This window comes from Orcinus orca, chromosome 5 (genome assembly GCF_937001465.1).
Source record: "Orcinus orca chromosome 5, mOrcOrc1.1, whole genome shotgun sequence".
In the NCBI taxonomy this organism is placed as follows: domain Eukaryota; kingdom Metazoa; phylum Chordata; class Mammalia; order Artiodactyla; family Delphinidae; genus Orcinus; species Orcinus orca.
The window spans coordinates 103,050,946-103,078,860 of NC_064563.1; the positions used below are offsets into that span (position 1 = coordinate 103,050,946).

Genomic DNA, 27,915 nt, shown 5'->3' on the forward strand with positions numbered 1-27,915 from the left:
TTCCCTGGTGGCACAGTGGTTGAGAGTCTGCCTGCTAATGCAGGGGACACGGGTTCGTGCCCCGGTCCGGGAAGATCCCACATGCCGCAGAGCAGCTGGGCCCGTAAGCCATGGCCGCTGAGCCTGCGTGTCCGGAGCCTGTGCTCCGCAACGGGAGAGGCCCCACAAAAAGAAAAAAAAAAAAAGGAAAGAGAAAAAAAAATTACCCTATGGTGGTGAAAGTCAGAATGGTGGTTACATTCAAGGAGGGGAGCAGTGACTGTGTGGGAGTACATGGTACACTCCTGGAGGGCAGGTAATCTTCTAGCTCTTCATCCAGAGGCACGTAGCGTGGGTGTGTTCACTGCGAGGAAACGTATCGAACTATACTTAGATGGTTTGTGTATTCCTCTGTATGTCCAATATATTTCCATAAGAACTTTACTTTAAAAAAAAAAAGAGAGAGAGAGAGAAATTGGAGCTGTCCAAGAAATAGAGGTGTTGGCAGCCTAGGCAGAACCTCAGAAAAAGGCATTACCTGGGAGAAGCCCCAACCCAAGAGCTGGCTGCTCAGCTGTGCTGGTTCAGACATTTGAGTGGTCAGTTTACCTGAGATGTTCAACTCCCAGGAGCTGGTGTATAAATGGAAATGTCAAAGTAATTCACTTATAATGAGAAAAATATAAGAGCCAAGGAGTACATATATTTAAACTGGAAGATTGACAACTTCTACAGGCAAATCCCTGGGTGATAAAAGTTGTTTGATAACCACAGACCTATAATAAGGATACATTCTTCCCTCAGTAGTGCTGGAAACACAGTAAGACACTTTTTGATCTGCCCTCTGTTTTCCTAGCCTCCTTGCGGACCTCTCCCACACATTCCATTTTCAGGCTAATTACACCTCAAGTAAATTCCAGTGTTTTTTTTTTCTTTCGCATCTAATTTTCTTCTGGGAATTTTACACTCTTATGTTTAGGGAGTTTTCAGTCCTATTGCTTAATTCCTAAGCAAGAGAAATCAACACCAAAAGACAGAGTTAAACTACACTGGACACCACTCAGACTTTGAAGAAAACATATTTCTGTAATAAAAACACATTAGATTTTCTAGAATTAAATATAATTCAGACATTTAATATCAGACATTGCATAAGCTCTAAATAACATATTGATGTATCAAAAACTAACTGATGGGGCTTCCCTGGTGGCTCAGTGGTTAAGAATCCGCCTGCCAATGCAGGGGACACAGGTTCGAGCCCTGCTCCAAGAAGATCCCACATGCTATGGAGCAACTAAGCCCGTGCACCACAACTACTGAGCCTGCGCTCTAGAGCCCGCGAGCCACAACTACTGAATCCCGCACACCTAGAGCCCATGTTCCGCAACAAGAGAAGCCACCACAATGAGAAGACTGCGCACTGCTATGAAGACCCAACACAGCCAAAAATAAATAGAATAAAATAAATTAATTAAAAAGAAAACCAAACTGAATGTTGCCTTAAAAATGGGAGCGGGGAGGGCTTCCCTGGTGGCGCAGTGGTTGAGAATCTGCCTGCTAATGCAGGGGACACGGGTTCGAGCCCTGGTCTGGAAGGATCCCACATGCCGCGAAGCAACTAGGCCCGTGAGCCACAACTACTGAGCCTGCGCGTCTGGAGCCTGTGCTCTGCAACAAGAGAGGCCGTGATAGTGAGAGGCCCGCGCACCATGATGAAGAGTGGCTCCCGCTCGCCACAACTAGAGAAAGTCCTCGCACAGAAACGAAGACCCAACACGGCAAAAAAATTAAATAAATTAATTAATAAACTCCTACCCCCAACATCTTCTTTAAAAAAAAAAAATGGGAGGGAGAGGAGGAGAGGGGTAAAAAAAGGGAGTGGAGAGGGGGAAAAGGAAGCCAAACATTAACTGCAATGCAAACAAAGAAATAAAAATCAAATATTGATCAAATTGTACACACAAAATATCAATCACATAATTATAGAAGACGAAGCTGTGGAGCTCTTGGGTGTGAAACGTATTAGGGAGGTACTCAAAGTTTCAAGGCTACGAATTTGTAATGGTCCTCTGGTCTGTTCTTGGATGTCTCTGTCCTGTTGAAGTCCCTCTCTACTCTCAACTTTCATATGGAAACCCAGGCTTCAGAAGTCTCAAATGATACTTCACAATTTTTTTTTTTTTTTTTTTTTTTTTGCTGCACTGCACATGCCTTGCAGGATCTCAGTTCCCCAACCAGGGACTGAACCTGGGCCATGGCAGTGAAAGCCTGGAATCCTAACCACTAGGCCACCAGGGAACTCCTTCACATTTCTATCTTTCAAACACTTAAGTTATTAAAAAATGAGAGCTCTAATATCAATTATATATTACAGGTAACTAATGTTTTCATCATTTTCTTATGGAAACAGCAAATGGAAGAGATGTAGTCCACGCCACATGTAAAATCCAAGTGCAACTTTAGAAGCAATGTGCAGAATTTGACTGTTATAAACTGTTATATATAAATTTGTTAAAATTGTCTACGTAGACCTACCCAAGTGCGTATCCTTATAGGGAGATGTAAACATATAGGCCATAGGTCTCTGAGTCTGATTTAGCTGACCCCTACATTCTCTCCTGCATCATCTCCCAAAATGCTTGATTTTGAACATTATGCTCTATGAGCACGAAATTCTGCACAGTTCTCCATCCTACTCAACACAGTTTCATGCCTCAGTGCCTTTGATCATGCTGTTCCTGCTGCCTGGATTGTTCCCTCCCATCCTTTGCCCTCCCCGCCATAAACTGGAATGGTCTAGTGGGATTCTGCTCTTCAAGGAAGACTTCCTTTTCTACTTTTACCCTGTATTTGGATGAGGATAGAGGAGATTCTAAGGAAGAAAGCATATGTAAAGCTGTTTCAAGAATACAGAAACTGGGGCTTCCCTGGTGGAACAGTGGTTAAGAATCCGCTTGCCAATGCAGGCGACACATGTTCAAGCCCTGGTCCGGGAAGATCCCACATGCCACAGAGCAACTAAGCCCGTGAGCCACAACTACTGAGCCTGCGCTCTAGAGCCCACGAGGCACAACTACTAAAGCCTGCAGTCCACAGCTACTGAAGCCCATGCACCTAGAGCCCATGCTCCGCAACGAGAAGCCACCACAATGAGACACCTGCACACCACAACAGAGTAGCCCCCGCTCGCAGCAACTAAAGAAAGCCCGAGCCAATCAACGAAGACCCAACACAGCCAAAAATAAATTAATTAATTAATTTTAAAAAAAAAGTGATCTGAAGAAGTTGTCCTCCAATATCATTCTTTAAAAAAAAAAAGAATACAGAAACTATAACTATCATTTTTTATATTATAGAAAAAGATGAAAAGATGTTAATTTTTTAATGGACATCTGAATAGAGTAGCTTTTACTTCTTAACCTTAGTTTATTCTGAAAAACTCACAGTGCTATTCAACCAACAGATTTTCATGCCCCATCTTCACCTGAAGCCCATGTGGGTGTGTGTGTGTGTGTGTGTGTGTGTGTGTGTGTCCGCGCACACACACACACACACACTGTATCCCTCCACTGCATGCCCATGGATCTCTATGTTGTAAATAGCACTGTGCCTGGCACATGATAGGTGCCCAAATATTTGTTGCTGTTCACTGAAAAATAATTAAAGAAATACAACATGAGTAGATTAATAGAGTCCAAAGTGAAGTCAGGGTCTAAGAGGACACAGACTGGAGAAAAAATTAGAGCTAGAGAAGGCCAAACAGAAAGACTTTCTGGAGAAAGTCAAATTTTAACTATTCAAGGAAGAACAGCTATAATAATAGAGTTATAATAATAATAGTAATGTAACAACATTGATTAAATGTTTGATATTTGGCAGGAAATATGCTGAACTATTTATACATGTTTTCTTTCTAATTATCATAACTGTGATGTGGGCATTATTTCAAGTTTACAGATAAAGAAAGTGATGCTCACAGAAGTTAGGCAATGCGTTCAGAGTCCTGCAGTTATTAGCCATGAAGCTGGGAAACGAAGGCAGGTTATCACCTGGCTTGGATGGGGGAGGGGGAGTGTGGAGCGGAAGGAGAAAGGCACTAAGTGTCAAAGGACCCTTGCAAGCTGCAGCGCCAGGAGGCTTGCAGTGACTGCAGTGCAAATGGAAGAGTGAAAAGAAAGTTAGCAACAGGAGATGGCAGAAAACTTCAAAGACCTGTGGGAGAAATTCTCTGGATTTTTGAGCAGAAAAAAATTTCCATAATAAAACCCATGCTTGAGGAATGCTATTATAAAAGGTGTGTGGACAGGAATATTGGTGGTCATAGGTAGAGAACTTGGGTAGAAGCTTTTTATAAGAATATGATTATATTACTTATGGTTAAAGCAGAAGAGCCCTACACACCGATCCTGTAAAAATAGTTGGTGGAGGGGGTTGTTGTTTTTGTTTTGCAATAGGTGGGCCAGTTTTGTCCTCCAAAAACAATCAGGGCCTGCGAAACATTTACAGGTACTTCATGATCAGAAATTACACATATCCCTTAACATCCTGCTTAAGAAAAAAATCCAATTATTTCTAATTTAATTGTAGCATAGCTGGGATCAAACAAGAGTGATTAGCTAACTGCTTTTGACATTTACTTGAAATATTGGCTCCAAATACCAAAAGTATCTTGAAAGCAGTATTCTTCATCTTACAAAGATCATTTACATTTACAACAGAGAGTTCCTTTAACTTGCAGAGTCTGTCAATTAAATAAAATTATAAATTAAATTAGTTGCTGTTGCTGAAAAGAAGTTGAAAATCCAGTTGAAATGCAACTGGATTATCATCTCATTGCTCTTGTCTAAATGCAACTGGATAACCCATTTCTCAATTTTTAAGTGCAGTTTTATAACTTTATATTATCTTTATTATATTATAATAATTATTATATATTACATTATCTAATTTTATATTAGCTGTATATTATCCCTAAAAAGAAGTCAGGGAATTAAAAAAATAATCTGATCTTTTATTCTTTGGCTCTAGGCTGAACAAAGAAAATGTACATATTCCCTTACCTTTGCCTCTTCTATCCCTTAATACATGAAGGACTCTTACATACTAAAGGGTTGCACAGATTTTAATAAAAGCATTTCATTTTATTTTATTTTATTTCATTTGTTATACTTTATATTGTATTTTTATACATAGTTTATTTGATTATTTTAATAAAAGCAGCACCTTCTATGGTGCTGGCCTAAATAGTTGCAATAGAATCTTTCCTAAGAAGAAAACTCCTCCAAGATGTCTGAAGCAGTGGGCTGATAACTTCTCTGAGGACTAAAATATGATGGGGTGGGGGGAGGGAGACTCCGTAAAATCAGCTCGAAGACAAGAAGGCTTTGTTTATGTAACAGCATGTCCTTGAATATCTGTATTAACCAGGAAAATGCCCTCTGAAGGCACCGTTCTTTGTGAGAAACTTTGTCACTATGAGTCTCAGCAAAAGTCCACAGCTGGGCCCCTCTCAGTTCCCTCTGCCAGGCAGGGACTCCTCCCAGCTCTGGCAATCTCAATGAGGAGAGCTTTTTATCCCCAGGGCATCTGTGTGTGTCTCCAGTTAGGTAAAATGATACATAACAGAAACCTAAGAAATATCATAATAAGCACTGGAACTCAAGCGGTGCAAATCTCTGCCTACTAAAGGGCATGACATCATGGATGTGAGACACTGGGCTATTAAAGAGGGAAATGATTCCATTATCCATGCTCCTGGCACACTTATTTCCTCACTAATGTAATCACATACCCAACTAACTGACTAACCCAACTCAAATTATCATAAGTTATGAATTATGAAACTGTTCTGAAAGTTTACTGTACACGAAAACAAATTTGAGAATATCCACCTGATAATATTCACATACCGGTCTCTTACGTGTCAGCCTAAGTATACTATATTATTTTCAAAAAGAAGAGTTTCAAAACCAGAAGAGTTTTAATTAACATAGACTAATCCACAGTAATGAATTCACCTTTCACCTGTCTTCTCCAACGTGTTAAGTTTCAGAGATGACAAATTGATGACACTAATAGTTATAATCCTAAGAGTTATAAAGATGTTACAGCTGAGCTAATATAGTCACATTGTGAGTTAATCCATGGCCATCTATAGTGTTCTGGACACCACTCCAGGTTCCGAGGACACAGGGGCGAACAAGACAAGACATAATTGCTGCCCTCTCAAATAGAAACGTGTTCCAGATTTTATGCCACTACATCAGACAGAAACAGACATGAAAAGCTGAAAGTGAGTTGTGCTATATATGAAATAGTATGTAAATTATACTACGTATGTTAAGTAGGTAAATTAATAAATGAGCAGGGCATCTGGCTAAATAACCTCAAAAGCAATTTTCTCTCTAAAGAGTATACCAAGCTTCCCCAGAGAGTTATGTACTGGCAATAATGAGCTATCCTGGAATCAAAGGATAACTGATAAAATGCTTCTGTTCATTTCCGATAAACCGGTGCTACTAGGAGATATCGACTTGGACATAAGCTTTCATGATTTAAGTGTTACTCTAAGACTGACAAGATCATCTACGAAGAACAATAGAAATGAAATTTCTAAGGCATAGTCTAATCCCATGGCAACTATTATAAGAGTCCTGCACATTTCCACTGAAACTACCTCTCATATCAGACTGCATAGGCTGGGGAAAGAGAGTGGGAGCTCTGGAAAAGGCAAGACCTTCTTGTTACACAGAATATCCCCTTTTGGGACAATCATTGTCTTGCAAAAGATACCAACTATGATTGATTTGACTAGATACTTCTTAGTATCTAGTTTCAGATGTCACCAGCCAATCCAGAGACTTAGAGACAACTAGATATTCAGTCTGGAGAGAGGCTAAGAAATCAGAGCTAGTGATGGGGAGTTTCACGCTTGAAATTGAAACTGAGTATATGGATTTATTTCAGAGGGTAAGAAGAACACTGTCCAGAGTCCTATGAGCCCTGCTTTTCAGTGTGGATATGCTTGTGCTCTGACCTAGGGCAAAGAAGGGGAAATCAGTGATGGACAATTAATGGGGAGAAGAAAAACTGAGAGTGAAAATGTGTGTGTGTGTGAGAAAGAGAGAGAGAGAGAGAAACAGGGAAGCCCATTGCCCACCAGGTGAAGACTGAGTCTCTAATTGAAAGTCTCCAGTGGCAGCCCATTCTAATAAAAACATAATTCAAACTCCTTTCTAAGACTTAAAATCTTCACATAAGCAGTCTTCCGCCTGCCTCACTGACTTCATCTCCTCTCTTGCCCTTTTGCACTCTTCTCCATCTACAAGTCCTCCAGACATCCCAAATTCATTTATGCCTCAGGGCCTTTGCAGTTGCTGTTCCCTCTGCCTAGAATGCTCTTCCTTCTGCTCTTCACTTGACTGGTCCTTCTCATTATTCACATCTCACTTCAGATATGCCCTCCTCACAGCAGCTCTCTGACTGCTCTAAACTGGCTTCCCCCATGCCCTGTCTGGCACGCGCCCACATTGCATTGTCTTTGTAACACTCATCTCTATCTGAAAAACGTTTTTCCATTTATTTGTATCTGGTTTATTGATTCCATTTCCCACAGAAACACAAGCTCTGTAAGAGTGGGAGCTTCATCTGTTTTGTTCAACGCTGCATGACCTACCTAGAACATCTATTACATGGTGGGTACGCAGTAAATATTGGTTAAATCTCAAGTCCCACCATATAGATGACTGTGGAAAGTCACGCAAGAGCCACTGCAAAACCACTCTCTGCTCCCTCGTTGCCCCATCAAAGCACAGTGACCATGACCCACAGCTACACCAACTCTGGGCCTACTTCCACAACCCATGAAGGCGAGAGTAACGCCGTTTCCCTTGGAGAAATTTCCAGCTTCCTTTCCATTTCCTCATCTGGAGGCCTTATTCCCTCATCTCCCACAGACCTTTCCATTCCCAACCACATAAAAAGTATATCAATGTTTAAAGAATTCTTCAAAGACCAGCATTACTCTGTGCTACTGGATGAAATGATGGCATTGGCCCACTGTGTTTCAAGTGTAAGGGGGAAGAGAGAATGCAGAAGAGATCCTCTTCACTCAGCGTTCCAGTGTTGAAGGTAAGAAAATCTCCTAAGGGTTGGGTGCTTTCCTTCGTCTTTTCCCAATGGTCCAGGAAGAGGAAAGCCCTGATCAGATGCAGAAGGCTGTGACAGTAAATGGGAAGCTGGATGACCAAAAGATCTGCCCCCCGCAAAAAAAAAGAAGCAAAGGAAAAAGAAATATGGATGAGACTCAGATCCTACTGCTCCGCACTTTTACCCTCATAACCTCATCCCCATAATATTATCGCTTCTTAGCCTGACTGTATGGCAGCCAAGTTCCTGACCGAGTCTGAGACACTTCCACCAATTCAGTCACCATCATGGGAAAGAACGCCTGCTAACCCACTGTGGTGAGGGAACTGTGCTTCTAACACCCTGACATGGAATCATAAATACAGTTTTCTACTGAAACACTGTAATGTCCAAGGCAGACAGCCTGTTCCATACATCAAGCTCACTCCAAACTAAATACTTTTTATTTCTAACTTACCAGGGTTCGATTGGAAATCCGTGGTGTGTGCTGTTGTCCACTGTATTTGGGAGAAACAGGAGAGATTCATTTCAGCTGTGAGGGTGGGGCTGTAGCCCTGGGAAGATTTCTTCCAGGCAAGAAGGATGAGCAGGAACTTCAGTGAGAATATACACGTATTCAGAATGAAAAGAACGTTCAGAACAGAAGCCAATGGAGATAACATGACCTTGTAAACCTGGCCAGACACAGCACACCCAAGGGCCATGTCAAAGGTGTGGAGAAGATGGACGATAATTGTTGAAAGCCTGGAGCTAATCAGAAGGAAAGACAAAGTATGCAGAGCACCTACTCAAGAAGCCAAGCATGAGGGGTAATTAAGAATTAATCTGTGGGGAGGGTGGGAGGGAGGGAGATGCAAGAGGGGAGAGATATGGGGACATATGTATAACTGATTCACTTTGTTATAAAGCAGAAACTGACACACCGTTGTAAAGCAATTATACTCTAATAAAGATGTTTAAAAAAACATTAATCAAAAGAAAGGGGGACATGAATATTTGTAAGTATCTGCTGAAAATTATATGTGTAGCCATTATTCAGAGTATGTTTTCTGTATATATTTCTGCTTTGATTTAATAAATAGTTCTGAAAAAAAAAGAATTAATCTGTGTTCCGATCAGGGGGTATATAAATGAGCATTGTGGAAGGCAAAGGAGAAAGATATGCAAATGAATGGAAGAATTGGTGAAGAATGTCTGCTACAGAGGCTTCCTGGAATGGTGTAAGGCAGAGGTGAAGTGACCTTCCTGTGATCCATTCTAGGTCACTTAACCTTGGGCAGTCTCAGTTTTTTTAACTATAACATAAGGTTAAGCATTCCTGTCTCATAGGGTGGTTGGGAAGATTTAATAAAATAGCATAGATTTAATAAAATAGCATTTAATGGCATTCTTCTGCCAAAACTGTTCCTCTATTCTTTTCTGAGCCCCGAAGATTTGTATTGATTCGTGGCATAAGAATAAATTGAGTACTTCTAACAAATCTACTGAAACAATCAAAACAGCAGTCTTGTTTTATTGCCCCATAATACGGAGACACGGTACAATCTGCGGGTGTGGCAATCAGAGAGGGAAGCTGCTAAAAATATTGCTCTAGAGAAGCCCCAAGGGCAACCAATGAAGACCTCCCCTCCCCCTCCAGGATTAAGGACAGTTTGAAGCCAGAACAGGAAAATACAGTTTCTAGAAGAGTTCTCTCCTCATAAACCAAAGTTGCCAGTATCTAAAGTACCTCCGGGACAATTAGCCTTATTCAGAAACGACAAACTATCAATAGATAACAATCTAAGAGTGGCTCTTTGCAGATCTTCGTGTTTAAAAGCAGTCGTAGGTGAAAGGAAAAGGAAACGAAAACGAGTCACTTTACAAATGTCAAATCAGCATGCTTTCGAAGGGAAAATAACCTGCCACCCTGACCAGATCCTCCTAAATATTTAACATCTCCATATAAATAAAAAGATAGTTTCATGGTCTGCAGCCGGGAGAGAAAGTTTTATGACCGGAAAGTCAAATATCCAAGCTAGCCTTGTAAAAGCTGCTATCAGAGATCAGAAGGTTAGTGTGAACTTGGGGCCAGAGGGCGAGAGGCTTCTGGCCGATCGGCAATTTTCTTAACTATCTACCCCCGGCGGCGCTCCTCTTAAGCACATGCGGCTTTGCTGAGTTTAGAATCTGCAGTTTACGTAGTTTCTGATATGCTGGCATGCAAGATGTCTTTTTCATCACCACTCCCAAGAACCGTTTCTGAACCATCATGTTTGAACAGCAACGCCCAACCCCGTCCCCAACCTCTCTCCCCGCCCTTCTACTGAAGACCCTCCCCCAAAAAACTGTTTTGGGTTTGTTTTTAGTTTCTGAAAATAGCTTTTGATAGATTTTCTTTCAAGCCAAAAGAACAGCACACAGGGGCTGAGATCGCCAGGGAGCTGGGAAACAATCCGCCTCAAAACCACAAGCGTCTTCTCCCCTACCCCCTAAACTAACGGCAGCCCAAGTCACGGAAATTTTCTCACCGCCGCCCTTTCCTCCAAATTGCCTCGGAGCTGGGTTTGCTAGGTCTAGTTCCACCGTAACGGGAAGAAGGGTTTCTAGCAAAATTTTCTAAGGTAAAACGCGAGAACCTTCCAGACCTCTCGCCCCTGCTCGCGTACAGACCCTTTTACAGGCAAACAATAGTGAGCAAAGCGCCCATCACCCCCGTCGGCCTTTCCTGCGCGCAAGCTTCCAGCGCCCCTCCCGCCCCTCCCGGGAGAGCACCTGGGGCCGAGCGCCCCCGACTCCCTAAACCCGGGGGTACGGGACCAGCGCACGCAGGCTCCTGGGGGGCGGGGGGGTTGGTGCGTGGAGGCGCGCCCCCGGCCCCTGATCCTCAGCCTTAGGGGCTGCAAAGCCCGCGGATCTCTCCGCTCCGCCAACCTCCCTCCCCCGGCGATACAAACCCGCAGCGAAGCGGGCGGGGTAGAGTTACCCGCCGAGGCCCCGGCGCGAAGACCGCAGAGGCGTGCCGGGCTCCGGGGCCGGAGGCCCGCTGCTCTCGGCTCCCTCGTCGCCGCTCGCTCCAGCCGGCTGCTGCCTCTCCCGCGGCGCCTGAAGCATCGAGCCCCCGAAGCCCGCGGCCGGCGGTAACCGGAGGAAGGTGGCGCGGTTCAAGGGGCGGCGCGGGAGGGATTCAGTCTCCCTCGGACCCGGCGGGGGAGCGGGGAAGGGCGCGGCGCCGCCCGGAGTCCCAGGCGTCCGCCGGCGCGTGTGCTGCCCGCCGCGCCCGGGTTCGGATCTCCGGCGAAAGCGCCTAGCGTCTCCGGTGCCGCGGAGAAGCTCCTCCCGCTTGGCGGCTGGCGCCTGATGCGTGGTGGCCGCGGCCGCCCCCGAGTTCGCGGAGGAAGATGCAATGCGGAGGGAGCTGGTGGGGCTCCCCGTCCCGGCTCCCCGGGCCGGCTAGGTGGGAGCGCGGCCGAGCCCCTACCTTTCCGGCTGGGCGGACACCAGCCGCGCGCCCTCTCCGGGCGTCCCGGACAGGAAAATCACCGCGAAGGGGGCCGGGGGAAAGCGGCGGGTGGCTTCAGGACAAGGTAGGAGGATCAAGTTCCACAGCCAAGAAGACACTCCCATCCCGCCCTGGTTTGTTTGGAAAGCTGCAGGGGCGAAAGTGAGGGGCACCTCGGGTGCTTCCCCCGCCCTCCCCGCCGGGCTGGCAGGCGGCAGAAGTAAACACTTTTTGCTTGGCGCGTGGGGGGACTTCTGTGACACGAGGCGGGGCAGGCGGTTTGGTCGCCAGCAGGAAGGGAGAGGGTGTTCAGAGAGACCGGAATTCCTGGGCTCGGCCCTTCAAGGACAAATGTGTTAGTGCTTTTTATCTTTTGGAGGAAACGTTACTTTAGGGAGAAGAACAAAGGTGAGACATGCATTTTCTTTTCTTATTAAAGTAGGTCTCCCTTGAGAAAAGCGTCTTCATACTTGGATAGATGTGAATACTTTTTTTTTTAACATCTTTATTAGAGTATAATTGCTTTACAATGGTGTGTCAGTTTCTGCTTTATAACAAAGTGAATCAGTTATACATATACATATGTCCCCATATCTCTTCCCTCTGAATACTTTTTAAATTTCAGTGTTTGTGATATAAATCACATGCCATCAAATGACCCCAGGGAGAAGAGCCACAGACTTGGTTGCAATTCAAAGTGACTAATGTGTCAGGCACTGAAACAAAGTCCTCCGTCTGTGATGGACCTTCTGGTATTTGTATTAATTTTAACAACAGCCCTGGGAGGCAGCACTTGTTATTTTCCCAGTTCTCCTATCAAAAAACCCAGAGGGTTCAGAAAATTCCTATCCCTTTCCCTTTCTACAAATTGCCTGTGAAGTAACCCACACAGGTTTTGTCATTTTAAAGGTGGTTCCTGAGACATCAGAGTCGTGAAAGATGTTTAGGGAATTTGTCCATCTGGGCCCATTTTTCTTGAGGTTACTTTGCTTTTTTAGCTTCTCCTGAGTTTATTACCCTTCTCTTGTTCATGATTTTCAGAATTAAAGCAGTGGTATACCTCCTCCCCTCTGGCTTTCCTAGGATTTTTTAATCTGCAACGTCATGTGCTAAGGGGAGAGGCAATCCACTGTTCTTAGGTGACATTTGTACTTCTTCATAGTCAGTGACCAAGAAGGCACTGTTCACCCTAACCTAATTCAAATTCCACCTCCTCCTTTGGCCTGCAGTGTGACCTTGAGCAAGTGACTTAACCTCAGTATACTTCCTTTTGGCCACCTCTACAGTGAGATAGTACAACCTATCTTCAGGGGTTGTTAGGAGGATTAAAATAGATGATAACATAGAGAATTCTCAGCACAGCGCTCATCTCAAAAGAAACATCAATCCAGGAAGTAGGAATATTAGCTGCCAGTCCTTTCCCACCATGAGTCAGCTACCCTCCATGTATCATGTCTGTTTCTCTCATTCATCCTGCAAACCAGAATAATCTCATCCTAAAAATGATGAAATGGGGTCAAGAGGTTAAGTAATGTGCCCAAGGTCATACCACCTATTTTGGAGCAGTGATTCGAATGAAAGTGCCCGGAACCAAAATCAATTTTCTTTCCGGAATGTCATATCACTATGTAACTATCTGGCGTAAGGGCTTTTGACCTGTAAAACTTTCTCTTTTTTTTTTAATGCAGGACACATTATTGCATGGGCACATTATTGCAACTATAAAAATTTTGAATTCTTGTGGAGGGTGATAAAGAATTAAGCAGGGTGAATTTGTAGCCGTCTCTGGGATAGTGTTTTTGGTAACTTTTTTTGGGGGGGAGGGATGTTTTCACAATGTGACTATAAGTCAGCCCTTGTGTAGAAGATTTATTCTAATAAGGTGGGAAGGGAAGGGCCAGGACTACTGGGACATGCAGGGTCTTTTAAAGATCCCTGAAATCATAATATTTAGGCATTGTACACATAGGGCTGGCCTTGTTTGCTAGGTTTGTTTTTTGATTATGGATGGTGCAATTTCTTTGAATTAAAATGATATTGTCTCATGGGATGTGTCCCAGGGTTTCCAGGGACAGGTGAAAGCCAGGTTCCCCGCACTACCCTGGGGTACCATTCAGCACTCTAGAATCACAGTCTACAGTAAGGTTCAAGAAAGTAGTATTTCTTCTTCACCCCAGTATACAGCCTGCCTTCCAAATTCTCATGCCCCGTCCCAAGTGCAGGCTTTCTTGGCATGATTGATGTAGGACTGTCTACTCCATGCAGAAGTGACCTACTTGTAGGGGTGTGCTATCAGCAAGTCACATCAGATCATAGTAGATGAACCCCAGGACTGGAGATACCCACAAAGTGAAAAGAGGCCACTTTCGCACAATATCCCCTCATAAGTGAATAATAATTTTTAAAAAAGTTTTTGTAACATTCTCAAATCTTGGGGTGTTCAGTTTTAAACGATATCTGACTCAGGACTGAGCTTGACCAAGCTAACCCTTTTTACATACAATCCTTCCTCCAACTCTACGTAAAGATCCTGCCAGCCCTGTCTTTATCTCCTGCAAGCAATTATTTAAACAACATGTGCAGGGCCTTCCTTGGCAGTCCAGTGGTTAAGACTGCACACTTCCATTTCAGGGATGGGTTTAGTCCTTGGTCAGGGAACTAAGATCCCAAACACTGTGTTGTGTGGCAAAAAAAAAAAAAAAAAAAAAATCGAGGACATGTGCATGTCAAAAATAATAAGCCAGTGTGTAAGGAGTCTAAATCCTAACTTAGAGCTGTGAGTCTGCCTACAGTGTAGAAAAACTATTGCTTTAGCAAATGGCAGTTTAGTACTTTCAAGCAGAGCCCAATCTTCTCCAAATCTCCATTCCAGAGCAAGGGCTCAGCTACACGTTTGCATATATAAATAACCATTGTGTTGTTTTCCCCAGTATTGTGAGTTCATGAAAAAGGAATTCACATCTACCAGAAAGCTTATTTGCCACTTCATAAATGATAGTGTCTCCTTATTCTACTATTCTCCTTATTCTCCTTATTCTACTAGTCCTGTCAAGGTTTCAGAGGTCTTAGTGGCCCAGTAGTTGTCAGGAACTGCATTTACTCTCCTTCCACAAGCTGGAGAGGGAGGGAAGGGAGAAGGTGGAACTGGGGTTCAGCAAGTTCTAAGCACATGAGCATGTCAATATCTATGTGGTGGGAGCCGTAATTAAGACAACTGATGGAAAACAATTGCAGTATTATTAAAAAGGGTTAATATCCAGAATATATATAAAGAATTCCTATGGATCAATAAAGACAACCCATTTAAAAATAGGACACAGGTCATAAGCAATTCACAAAAGAAAGACAAATAGTCCACAAACATGTGCAAAAACTTTAGTGTCTGTTTTATAATAACACTGTGTAAGAAAAACTAGACAGTAATGAGAAATCAGATTGGCAAAAACTAAAAAGATTAAAGAGTCAATTAGTGAGTTTCCAGCAAAGGTGGCAAGGAAGCTATTCAAGTAACTGTAAAGTACTACTTCCTTTTTAGAGGGCAATTCGGTGGTTATGCTAAAGTTTCTTGACTTATCTCCCTGGAAGGCAGTTCTGGCCTCGAGCCAAGTGATCTAGGAATGAGGACCAGGAGGGAAAGGAACTGAGATCTCTCTCTGACTCCTAGTTACCCCGACAATGAAAAGAGGTTGGCCCTTCTGGTTGCTGGGTAGCTCCCTGCACAGACCGCCAGATGGTAGGACACCTCCCCGAATTGTGTGTGGGCGGGGCGAGGGGGTGGGAGCAGTGGACAAAGCTGCTGTATCTTGGAGCAGCTTGCTCAGAGCTCTTATTCAATCCTGAGAAATGTTAGAAGTCTGGACCACTGTCCCAGCTGATGTGCCACCTCACAGGAGAGAAGGGAGATGTCTCACCCTTCCCATCTGTCTGTGGAGATGCTCTCCTAATTTCCAGTCCCATGACTGATAATTGAGACAAAATATCTGGGTCACTTTACTCAGAGCACTCACTTAGCGCATTAATGATACTTAACATTTTTAACAGCTTTCTTTCATCATAACTGGTTTATGGAGCTGAACTTATGCTACTTCACTTCATGGGAGTGTTGTTATAGGATGGATCCCTAAAAGTGGAATTGCTGGGCAAAATGTACGTAAACCTACACTCAAATAATTAACTGTTTTATATTTTCATGTTCAAAACTTCATGCTTAAAAAAACAAAAAGCAAAAAGCTATTTTCTATAGCACTCCTGAAGCAGAGTGCAAGGTGGAGTCATTACAGTGGGCTGTGAGTGGCACAAAGGCTTCTCTGCATTTCGCAAACTCCAGTCTGCTGTAAATGCGTGTACCTTTCAAATCAGCAGTTCCATTTTTTAGGACTCCATCCTGCAGAACTAATTACGCAGGAACACAAAAATATGTATGGGGATGGTCACAGCAGCATTGCCTGTAATGTTTAAAAACAGGAAAATAATGCCCACGAATAGAAAGTGACTAATTAGATTATGGTAGTATATCCTAGTAATGAATGCAACTATTGCAAAGCTATTATAAATATGTATATACATATACTGATATGATGACAGCTACAGTATATTGGCTTTAGAAGTTCTACATTCATAAAACACATACGGTGTGATCCATTTATATCAAGCAGAAAAATAAAGGACCACTGGTATGTGTGTATATACTTGTGAGTACATAAGAAAAAGTCCTGAAGGCTACACACCAAAATGTTGACAGAGATTTCTTCTAGAATTATAGGGGTAGAGAAAGAAAGGGGATTTTTGCTGCTTACCCTAAATCTATCTAACTTGAAGTATTTATAATGTACATGAGCAATATTTGTAATTTTTAAAAAGGCACTAACAAAGTTATTTTTATGTGTTTGGGGAAAGAGAGTAAAAAAAAAATCCAAAATAAAAATGCATCAGTGTTTAGGTACAAATTTGAACTCTCTAACTTGGCGATTCCCTACCTGTGTGCTCTTTATTCTATACAATGCATTTTTCCAATCAGTAGACACCAAATAGAAATATCAGATGAAAACAAAACAAAACCCTTAAGCCCATGTTGAAAGAACAAGAAGAAAACCTATGTGAATCTTGTTTTTATTGTGCAGTGGAAAAAAACTAGGCATGAAAGAAGCTTGAAGAAAAAGGTTAATACATTCGAACTCATAAAAATGTAGTTTCTAAAGGCAAAACGCACCAAGAAATAAAAAGACAAGTTGGGAAAAAATACTTGCAGCACACAGCAAATGGTTACTACTTATACCAAGAGCTCTTAGGGGACCAAAAAAAACCCCAAGAATTTAATAGAAAAATAGGCAAACTACATGAACAAGCAGCACTCTGAAGAGAAAAATAAACATTACTTAATTAAACAAATATGTATGCCTACTATGTGCCAGGCACTGTTCTGAGCAGGTATATAGCTGTGAAGGAAACAGACAATAATTTCTGCCCCTGTGGAGCTTACAGTCTAGTAAATTTGAAGAGTCTTGACTTCACTAATCAAATTTAAAGTTATGTATCATTTGCACTTATTGGTAAAAATGATTATTAAAACCCAGTGTGGGGACTTCCCTGGTGGCACAATGGATAAGACTCCGCACTCCCAATGCAGGGGCCCTGGTTCCATCCCTGGTCAGGGAACTAGATCCCACACACATGACACAACTAAGAGTTCATGTGCCGCAGCTAAGGAGCCCACCTGCCACAACTAAGACCCCATGCAACCAAATAATAAATAAATATTTTTTTTAAATATAAAAACCTTTAAAAAATCTTAGTGTAGAGATATAAGTACTTTCCTGTGCTTTTTGTGAGAATGCAAATTGGTCAGGTTTTTTTGGAGGATATTTTAGCAAAATCAATTATAATTTTAAACATTTATATACTTTGTTGCAGAAATTCCACTGATAGAAACTTCTGTTGTAGATATGTTTGCCTAGTTATACAAAGTTGTGTTTAAGAATTGCCATTTAGATATTGCATATAATGGAGAGACACCATGACTCAAACAGCCATTGGTAAGGGATTGGAGTAATAGGGTTCACATATACTGTAGATTTCTGTATAGTCACTAAAACCATGAGTTAGTCCTATATCTAATGACTTGGAATAATGTCCAAGATATTATTAAATTTAAACAGCAAGTTGCTAAGCAAGTTGCCTAGTAGGATCCTGTTACTGTTCGATATACAAAAAATAGAAAGAATGATATTTATAGTACAGCTTATGTTAGTACACAAACAGAAAGTATCTGATACGATACACACCAGACATGAACATTAGCTATCTCTGGAGGATGCATTCATGGGAGGACTTTCCTTTCTAAATTATTCATTTCAGAATGTTTGATTTTCACAATAAGCGCCATTTGTAACCAAAAAAAAAAAAAAGTAGAAATTTCAAAGCATTTTATGTTTTAGGAATTTTTACATGCAGTTGCTTGGAAACATATCAAACTGAACTTTGCTTGTTGGGGAGTGGGGGGGTCTGTGTTTTTTTTGAGAATTAATGACAAAACTCTGTTGTAAAGGGAGGATTATACACCATTTTCATCAGAACCCTGATAGTGACAGTGTTTTAGGTTTCTATTATTCTCAACCTTTGAATTAAAAGGAACTCATCTAATTTCAAACTTGCAGGGAATTCTACATCACCAAAGAATATTTGTAAGAGACTGACTTGTCAAGCAGAGAGACACTGGTGGGATACCAAGTTGGTTCTAGAGAGTCCCCCAGGAACCTCGGCCCCTGCATAACTAGGAACCTCTCCCAGCTTTCCGCCACCACAGCTGAAGATAAACATAGGGGATTCAAGAGGGTAGGGGAAAAAAGAAGGGCAAGGTGGAACCGCTGGATATACTAGGATTAATTAAAGACACTTCAGCTAAAATTCGAGTCAGAACAGGCCTGTAGTGGGAGCTTTCATGATCTGCCATGCATCTCCAATTACTCCAAACAGTAAAGGTCTTGCCTACTTTACTATCCAGCAGGAAGAAGAAAACTTCTCTTTGCCCAAGGCCAGCCCAGCCAATAATAAACTGTAGCAGCCCAACCAATGAAAAGCCTCCATACTTTGAACTCCCAGCTTCCTCCAATCGACTCCTTGGTTATAATAGCCCTTCACAATACCCCCCCCCCCCCCTCACCCTTCGCTATAAAAGCAGGTTCCCGTTCCTTGTTCTTTGGATTTGCCTATGGTCTGCCATGGTTGGCGTATCCAGAATTGCAGTTCCTCTGGGTATTCCCCAAAAAACTCGTTTTTGCTTATATTATTAAAGTTGACAACTCTAGTGTGACATATTATACTGCTGCCCGGTGCTAGGTGATTTTATAGACTGCATTGTTTACCACACATAGCAAGCCCGTAAGGTAAATATCGTTATTCCCATTTTCCAGATAAGGAATTAAGGCTCAGAGAAATTACACAGCTTGTCCAAGGGCCCAAATCTCAACTTTGATCCCATATTAAACTCTTCACACCCATGACATAGTGCCTTTCTATTCAAGAGATGAAGAATGTGAGAAAATCAATTACATGCTACAGTGGGACATTTTGGGAAAACACAACCATGGTTAATTGAATGAGAACCTTGTGAAGGCTTAATTAGCCTTTTGTGCATGGGTATCAAAATGTCAACTGAAATGGAATTGTAGTCATTTCCAGTTTCCAAAAACCCAGAATGTTTTCTCCAGGGATATACAGAAAGTAAGTTACTGAAACCTTTCATCAGAACCCTAGCCATCATCCCTCCCAGGTCAGTCTGCTCTCTTTCACACCTGAACTCACTTGGGGGGGCAGATCCCATTTTTAAGGTAATTACAGTAGTAGAAGCAGTAGCTATAATGGCATCAGGGTCATCACAAAGAAAACATGCTCAGCGGCTTCCTGGAAGCATGCATACCCAGTACTTCAATTCTTTATTTTTATTCCTCACTAGGAATAGTTTATTACACTACAGGACATTATGAATAAAAGAGGACCAGTATCAGTAATGAAAACCTCTAGATACAGGAACCACTTATGAACATCTGAAGTAGAAGTAAATGAAGGGTTAAAACTGACGATTGTTTCCCAGTGATTTAAACTAGTAGTCTGTTTTACTACAGTTTTCATTTTGCTGTATCTTCTTGTCAGCTTTTTAATTTATTTTGTGTGTGTGTTCAGATTGGCAGCAGTTTTTTCAAATCCTGCTCATGACTTAATTATTACAAGTCTATTAACACATGGTGATATACTGACCATCCAAGCAACGTTCTGCAGTGCCTCAGAAGTGGCAAATACTGATAAATTTCATCTTCACCATCACTTTAGTATTATTCCATAAAACTGTGGGTTTCTGAATCCCTGCCTAAGGGACTGAAAAGAAGCACATATAATTTTGGTTTTGCTTGGAGAGAGGGATGGGAGTAGGCAGGATTTAATTGTATGCTTCTGTGCCTATTACAAGATAAATTAATGCATTTTAACCAAGCCAAATCCTAGACGTTGGATCCCCCAAGTTTTGTATAACTGATAAAACATTTACTGTCTATAGATTTAAAAGCTGAATACCGTTGAATCTTCCTGGGTCCGTTAACACCAAGAGTCCTGCCACTGAGACTCTCTCAGATAAAATTCTAATCCACAGGCTGGAAAGCAATAAAAATCCAATACTAAATACTTGGAAGTTGTCCCTAAATTGTACTTAACTCCAAGATGATTCATAAGTTCATTTGTACATTGCTTCAGGAAATGCGCATGTCCTTGCAGTTGTCACCCCCCTGCCCCCCCCACACTTACTCTATATCTGAGATCTCTCTGGGACCCACTCACCACTTCCACAGAGGGACTGGGGAGTCTTCCATTTCTAGCTCCGACTACTTGCTTAATTCTCAATCGTGTACTCCCAACTGCTTACTGAACATCCCGTCCATCATGTATTTATCAGCACCCACTGTATGCAAAATACTTTACAAAAAGCAGAGTCTACAAATAGAAAACTGAATGTTTTAGTCTTCCACACCAACCAGCCTTTTCTCTTAACTGACTCATTATTACTGATAATGCTTGTCATCCTTGACCTCTCCTTCTTTTCCCCCATCTTACCTGAACTTCTATCCTTCATGTCATTAACACTCCACATTCAGTCATCAAATGCATATTGATTAAGTGCTTGCTATATGTCAGACACTGTTGAAGGTGCTAGGAATACAGTTTGCCGGTGAGGAAACAGGCAAAAATCCTTGCTCTCCTGGAGCTTATATTCTAATAATTAACAGTGTCCTGAAAGAGCTTTCAAATGTCATCTTGTTGAGCCCTTCATCTCCATTTCACCCTCTCACATGGTGTTTATTTCAACACCACCACCCCCCAGCCTAGATACCCAGGGCCACCCCATCAGACATCCCACCACCTAGAGCAGCTCTCTGTGTAATTATATCCTGGAGACCCACAACTTGCTCTTTCACTTCCCAACATTAGGCAAATCTCTCCAAACTCCGCTTAGGCCTCTCTTCCCTTTCTCTCTAGAACACCCTGACTCCCAGCCCCACCCAAACAGAGAACAATAGTGGACTCCACCTTCTCTGCCTCCATCAGTCTATGCTTTTGAAAACATATTTCAGTCATCTTTTAGGGATCTGGTAACTTTTGTCTTTTTATCCTGTAACAGAAAAGTCACTGAACAACAGAACACCAAAGCATGGTTACCTTCTAGAGATAGAGGAGGGATGAATATTTATAGCAGGGATTCATGGGGAAACGTAAAGAGGTTTAAAAAAAATTCTTTTTTTTTTTAAAATAAATTTATTTATTTATTTTTGGCTGAGTTGGGTCTTTGTTACTGGGCGCGGGCTTTCTCTAGTTGCGGCGAGCAGGGGCTACTCTGTTGCGGTGGGCGGGCTTCTTGCTGCTGTGGCTTCTCGTTGTGGAGCACGGGCTCTAGGCATGCGGGCTTCAATAGTTGTGGCACACGGGCTCAGTAGTTGTGGCTCACGGGCTTTAGAGTGCAGGCTCGGTGGTTGTGGCACATGGGCTTAGTTCGTCTGCGGCATGTGGGATCTTCCCGGACCAGGGCTCGAACCCGTGTCCCCTGCATTGGCAGGCAGATTCTTAACCACTGCGCCACCGGGGAAGCCCTAAAACAAATTCTTATTAACAGTCACCTAATAACACAAGGCAGAGTGTGGCAGCCCCAAATGAATACAAACCCTAGACAGGAGAGAGAGGTAGGTGAAGCAGAAAGAAAGTAATATTTCTTGAGCCCTAAGGAGGGACTTGGCATTCATGATCACATTTAATGATAGCAAACCTGGGAGTTAAATATTACTGAGATAGTATGAAGAGGACAAAAACAGGAACAAAACCAGATTCAAACCTAGGTCTGGGTGGGTCCTGATCCCTGGCACATGCATTCATTTGGCAGAGAGAGAGGGACCTAATGCTTTTGTCCTGAAATCCCTCAAATGACTGACATACACAGAAAAAAACTAAAGTGCACAGATATAACTTAATCCCCAAGTTCCTGGATTTTGATAAAATAGTGATCCATTTATGTCTTTAATTTTTTTTTATTTTCAAGCTAAACACCAACATTTCCATTTCATTATCATTTCTATTTTTTTCCCTAGTAGAAATGATGCTCTTCTTACTGTCCTTAAACATAAAGATCCATCCAGGAGTGACCTAACAGGTAAAAACAGAGTCTGATGCAGTGTTCTGTGGGTCTTTTTATTTCTTCCCTTTATAAATGTTATTTCACAATGAATTAAATACTTGCTTTTGGAGTTGAGTAGCCTTTCCCAAACTGTGTTGTTGGAAGATGCTAATCTGAGTTCCAAGCATACAAGATTCAGGACTTCCCTGGTGGCGCAGTGGTTAAGAATCCATCTGCTAATGCAGGGGACGTGGGTTCGAGCCCTGGTCCGAGAAGATCCCACATGCCCTGAAGCAACTAAGCCCTTGCACCACAACTACTGAACTTGTGCTCTAGAGCCCGAGTGCTGCAACTACTGAAGACTGCGCTCCTAGAGCCCATGCTCCGCAACAAGAGAAGCCACAGCAACAATAAGCCACCGCACGCAAGGAAGAGTAGCCCCCTCTTGCCGCAACTAGAGAAAGCCCGCGCAGCAACGAAGACCCAACGCAGCCAAAAATAAATAAAATTTAAAAAAAAAAAACAAAAGAATACAAGATCTGAGGCAAATAAGATTGAGTTCTAACCCTCCTCCAAGCCACAAGCAATACATATTAGCATATCAAAGGATCAGATAAAAACAACAATAAAGAACGGTGTTTAAATTTGCTTAGTGGTTAAACAAATTTAAAATCAGCTTGTAGGGCTTCCCTGGTGGCGCAGTGGTTGAGAGTCCGCCTGCCGATGCAGGGGACACGGTTTCATGCCCCGGTCTGGGAAGATCCCACATGCCGCGGAGCGGCTGGGCCCGTGAGGCATGGCCGCTGAGCCTGCACGTCCGGAGCCTGTGCTCCGCAATGGGAGAGGCCACAACAGTGAGAGGCCCGTGTACAGCAAAAAATACCCAAAAAAACAAAAAAACAGCTTGTCTTTGTGGGGGAAAAGACTCTTCTTCAGTATTCTATTATAATCTACTCTTCTATCTCCCCAAACCAGTTAACAGGAGAAAAAATTGCTGTAGATTTGATTCTCTGTATATCCAGTTAGAAAACCAAGGGCTGGGATCTTTTCATAAAAATCAACCATGAATATAAGTTTGGACATGAATGTCACTTACTTCACGAGAAATATTCTTAGAAAAAAAATCGTATGGCAAACTTGCAGTGACAGATTTATTTTTGTTTTGTTTTGTTTTGTTTTGTTTTTTTGTGGTACATGGGCCTCTCACTGTTGTGGCCTCTCCCGTTGCAGAGCACAGGCTCCGGACGCGCAGGCTCAGCGGCCATGGCTCACGGGCCCAGCCGCTCCGCGGCAATGTGGGATCTTCCCGGACCGGGCCACGACCCGTATCCCCTGCATCGGCAGGCGGACTCTCAACCACTGCGCCACCAGGGAAGCCCGCAGTGACAGATTTAATATAACATTGCTTCCTATTGCTCTAGGAACCATACGGTTATCAGCATTTCTTAATATTTTACTGTTAGTACTTAATACAATTAGTCTTTTTTCAATAACGTGTGTTTTGGTTCAGATATAATAAAATGAATTCTGGTCAAAATTCAGGTTAATTTCTGAAATCATCTATCTTTTCGCTAGCTGGCTTTTCTTCATCTCTGCAGAAGTAGTTTGTGCAATGTCAAATGTTTTGGCAATCAAAATCTTAGTGCAACAGAAATTCCTTTGGCACCAACCCACGCCTACTTATTTCTACTAAAACTTCATAGTACATCACAATGTGAAATGATCATGTTAATAGGGGGAATGGAATTGGATATATACATCATGATTTCATTGATTTATTCATTTATATGTTTATCGAGAAACTACTATATACCCAGCACAATGGCATTCCAGGCATCAGACATACAGAATCCTAGACATTGGAATTCCTGCCTTGAGAAATGATATGAGGGAAATAGGCATTAAGACTACAAACACTTACTGAGATTCTATGCGTCAAGCATTGGCTAAGTTCAAAGAGAACAGTGGTGAATGAACAGATTTTCCACCTTGATGATGATTGCAGATGAGCAGACATGTAGACAAACACTGTTTGTCAGGGTATTGTAACTGTTGGACATAAACAGCGTGGTGGGAACTAGAGGAAACAACTTCCTGGGAGCATTTGGAAAGATGATATTTGTAATTTGCTTTATGCAGAAAATAATCTTCCTTGTTTATTTTTTTCCAAAAGGTTTTCCTTTTCTAGTGTTATCTTTGCTTAAAATAAGACATGCATGTACTTAGAATTTGCCAGAAGAGAATCTTACCCAAGGATTCTTAGTCACTGAGATATGAATGACTTTTCCAAAGAGGTCTGTAGAGGTCTCACACTCTGACCCCATCACCTAACAGTTCCAAGCCCTAATTATTGCCTCAGATTTTTGGCCCTGCCTCAGGGTCTCTCATTCTGCAGGACTAGAGTGTGGCCTGAGAATTTTTATTTCTAACAGGCTCCCAGAAGTTGCTGATGCTGCCTGTCCAAGGCCCACACTTTAATAATAAGCATGGTTTAGGGAATTAAATATACCAACTGCTCAAGTTAAAGTCATTATTAAAGGACTGCAAGACAGATGATATCTCTGATTCATAGGAGGAATAACAAGGCATACGTTAGTAATAAAATACAAATTTAGATAGGCAGGCAAAATAAAATAATAAATATTTTATATCCTAAATGCAAGAATCTATTAACTTGAAGTCAGAAATCTGTTATCACTGATTATCAGGATTCAAAATACTTAGAGGTTGAGATGCTTTATGGTTTAACTTGAAATAACTCTTCTTTTCCTCTTCCATAGACAGACGTTTTAGAAATTTAGATTTAAAAAAAAAATTCTGACTACATCCAAACGAGTAACATAATGTTAGATTTTGTGGTGAGAACACAGTCCCAAGGATGTGGGGGAATTTGTTATTTCTTGTGAATGGGCCTCTTGGGAAACAAACTTCTAACACAGCATCAATGAGAGCAAACAAAAGGTACTAGGATGGTGGTGACAATACAGGAGGTCTGGGCAACATGAGGGGGACAGATGCCAACTAAGAGTCTTTAAAAAAAAAATGAAAAGAGAGAATCTATATTTTTAGATTAATCTGCCTGCAGTCTGAAAACTCAATGTGCCTAATATCAAGAGGGCTACACTCCTAGGCTGTTATTAATAGAAACATAACTACATCAAGAAAAGTATCTATGCTGTATTATTTTCCTCCTGCTGCTAAGCTTTGTTACAGCAAATCATACTTTATTGGCTTAAAACAACACAAATTTATTTCCTTACAGTTCTAGAGGTCAGAAGTCCAAAATCAAGATGTCATCAAGGCTGCATTCCTTCTAGAGGTTCCAGGGGGGAATCAGTTTCCTTGCCTTTTCCAGTGTCTAAAGACCACTTGCATTCCACGGCTTGTGGCCCTTCTTCCATTTTCAAGGCCGGCAGCATAGCATCTTCAGGTCTCTCTGTGACACCTGTTTCTCTCAACATATGTTCTTTTCTGACTCTGACCCTCCTTACCTCCCTCTTATAAAGACCCTGTAGTTACATTGGGCCCACCTGGATAATCTTCCCCTCTCAATCTCCTTAATTATGTCTGTAAAGTTCCTCTTGCCATTTAGAGTAACATTTTCACAGTTTCTGGGGACAATTTTGGGGGGTACGGGGTGGAGACATTATCTGGCTTCCCACATGTGCCATTTATTTTGTCCTGGCCAAAAACCACTTGGAGTAGTGTTTTCAATGCTGGGCATCACATTTTCAGGAGGAAATTGATAAATGATATTCTATAGAAGAGAAAAATCATGAATCATTCATTCAGTCAGCAAACATTTGTGAAGTGTTCACTATGTGCCAGGCACTGGGCGAGAAGAACTCTGGAGATGCCGATAAGAGCATAGGAGGCTGTAGGATATAATGCTTATGAGCCAGGACCCTGGAGTCTAATCATCTGGTTTTGAATCCTGGCCTCACCATTTATATACTGTGTGACCTCGTAAATTACTTAATCTCTCTGTTACTTATGAAACTGAGATAAAATTATAACAGTCCCATAGGGTTCTTATGAAGATTATGTGAGATTCTTTTTTTATTTTTTTGGCCACGCCAATGGCATGCGGGCTCTTACTTCCCTGACCAGGGATTGAACCCATGTCGTCTGCAATGGAAGCGTGGAGCCCTAAACACTGGACTGCCTGGGAATTCCTAAGTGAGGTTCTTGATAAAGCCTTTGGCATAATGACTGGCATGTAGAGTTCAGTAAATGTTGGCATTGAGGAGGCGTGAGAGGACTACTGCAGACTGTGGAGCGCCTGACAACCATGCGGAATTTGGAAAGGCTTTCCAGAGCTAGGTCTTGAAAGTTGAGTTTCTTGTAGTTCATTGAGGAGAAATAAGGGATGTACAGTGAGAAGACATAGTGAAAGATTTGGAAACCACAAGGTATGGCTGAGCAGAACGGGGGAATTTAGCTTAGGAACTTTAGGAAAAGAGTTAGGAGTCACATGAGAGCTACATTTAAATCCTGTTGCTTGGGCAATTGACACAACACAAAGAAATTAGGCTTATTTTCTTCTATCTGGAAAAATATCCAAGCCCAAGTGAAATGACAAAAACAGCATTCATCTCAATATTTGAAAGAACTTGTGAATAATAAGGATTCCTTTAATGGGGTGGGTGGAATCATATAAACCCTTCTCTGTGCTCCACTGACTGTCAAATACACTGCCTTCTTGATGCAATGGTCTGTCTTAAATTCATTTTTCCCTGTACCCTTGTCAATAGAAACCCAAAGATTTTAAGGACTCGGCTGGCCATAAACTTTAAGGGAGACTGGGCTTCTCCCAGTCCCAGGGGTGTAAATCAGGATGGGTTTGAACCAACCATGGCAGCCACTGCCTTTGTGGTTGAGGAGGTTAGGAACCAGCATGCCACACGATTCTCGCCAATGCGACAAGAGAGGAGGGCCTTTGGAAAAGTTTTCCTCGTCTCTTCAGAAGATAAATGAGGAAAGGGAGTGCTCTCTCTGTCCTTCTTCCAGCTGGGAGACATCAAGCCAGCGTCTGGAGAAGGCAGAACAAGAAGACAGAAAGGATCTGGATCCTTGATGAGGTGGACCAGCTGCTAAATGATCTGACCCTGGAATCGTTATAAAGTATGTCTTTCATTATATTAATATGTAATATATTAAAATACATTCAGTGTTAAAGTCAGTCACATTTTTCCTTCTTACAGCCCCAAAATCATCCCGCATATACAACTAGCAGTCTAGAACCCTGACAATCCAGGCTGTCATCAGAAAATAACCATGGGGGCTTCCCTGGTGGCGCAGTGGTTAAGAATCCGCCTGCCAATGCAGGGGCCATGGGTTCGAGCTCTGGTCCGGGAAGATCCCACATGCCACGGAGCAACTAAGCCCATGCACAACTACTGAAGCCTGCGCGCCTAGGACCCATGCTCCAAAACAAAGAGAAGCCACCGCAATGAGAAACCCACGCACCGCAACGAAGAGTTGCCCCCGCTCGCCGCAACTAGAGAAAGCCCGCGGGCAGCAACAAAGACCCAACGCAGCCAAAAAATAAAATAAAATAAATGCAATAAAGAAATTTTAAAAAAAGAAAAGAAAAGAAGCATGGTCTCTCTATGGTTTATCGAAATGTTGGCTTTGAGAACTAATTTTAAATTAAGAT

General features: G+C 42.3%; 2 protein-coding genes across 17 annotated transcripts in view; one reads left to right on the forward strand and one right to left on the reverse strand.

Annotated features, from left to right (window-relative positions):
- ST3GAL6 (ST3 beta-galactoside alpha-2,3-sialyltransferase 6) overlaps nt 1-27,915 on the reverse strand; it is a 110,189-nt gene that overhangs the window by 77,872 nt on the left and 4,402 nt on the right. For 5 of the 14 annotated variants that reach the window (XM_049710062.1, XM_049710054.1, XM_049710057.1 and 2 more), the window contains exon 1: nt 11,064-11,204. The exons of 2 other annotated variants lie outside the window; for them this stretch is intronic. Coding sequence is in view for 1 of the 12 variants with exons in the window: in XM_049710051.1 (XP_049566008.1) it covers nt 11,093-11,220 (128 nt within the window). In the remaining 11 variants the exon portion in view is untranslated. Of the gene's footprint in view, nt 1-11,063; nt 11,231-11,587; nt 11,724-27,915 lie in introns of those variants that run through there. 7 more of the 14 variants (XM_049710061.1, XM_049710066.1, XM_049710059.1 and 4 more) reach the window with 7 other exon arrangements.
- On the forward strand, nt 10,651-27,818 carry LOC117202418 (translation initiation factor IF-2-like). Of its 3 annotated transcripts, none has more exons than XR_007477499.1 (3): nt 10,651-10,730; nt 27,267-27,380; nt 27,461-27,818. XR_007477499.1 is itself a non-coding variant. In XM_033433341.2 (3 exons), exons 1-2 carry the CDS (start codon nt 11,467-11,469, stop codon nt 27,331-27,333), a joined length of 294 nt encoding a protein of 97 aa, XP_033289232.1. In that variant the 3' UTR covers nt 27,334-27,380; nt 27,461-27,818. The 3 variants fall into 3 exon arrangements, 1 of the variants encoding a protein (XP_033289232.1); XM_033433341.2 differs by lacking the exon at nt 10,651-10,730 and adding an exon at nt 11,467-11,693; XR_007477498.1 differs by lacking the exon at nt 10,651-10,730 and adding an exon at nt 23,664-25,686.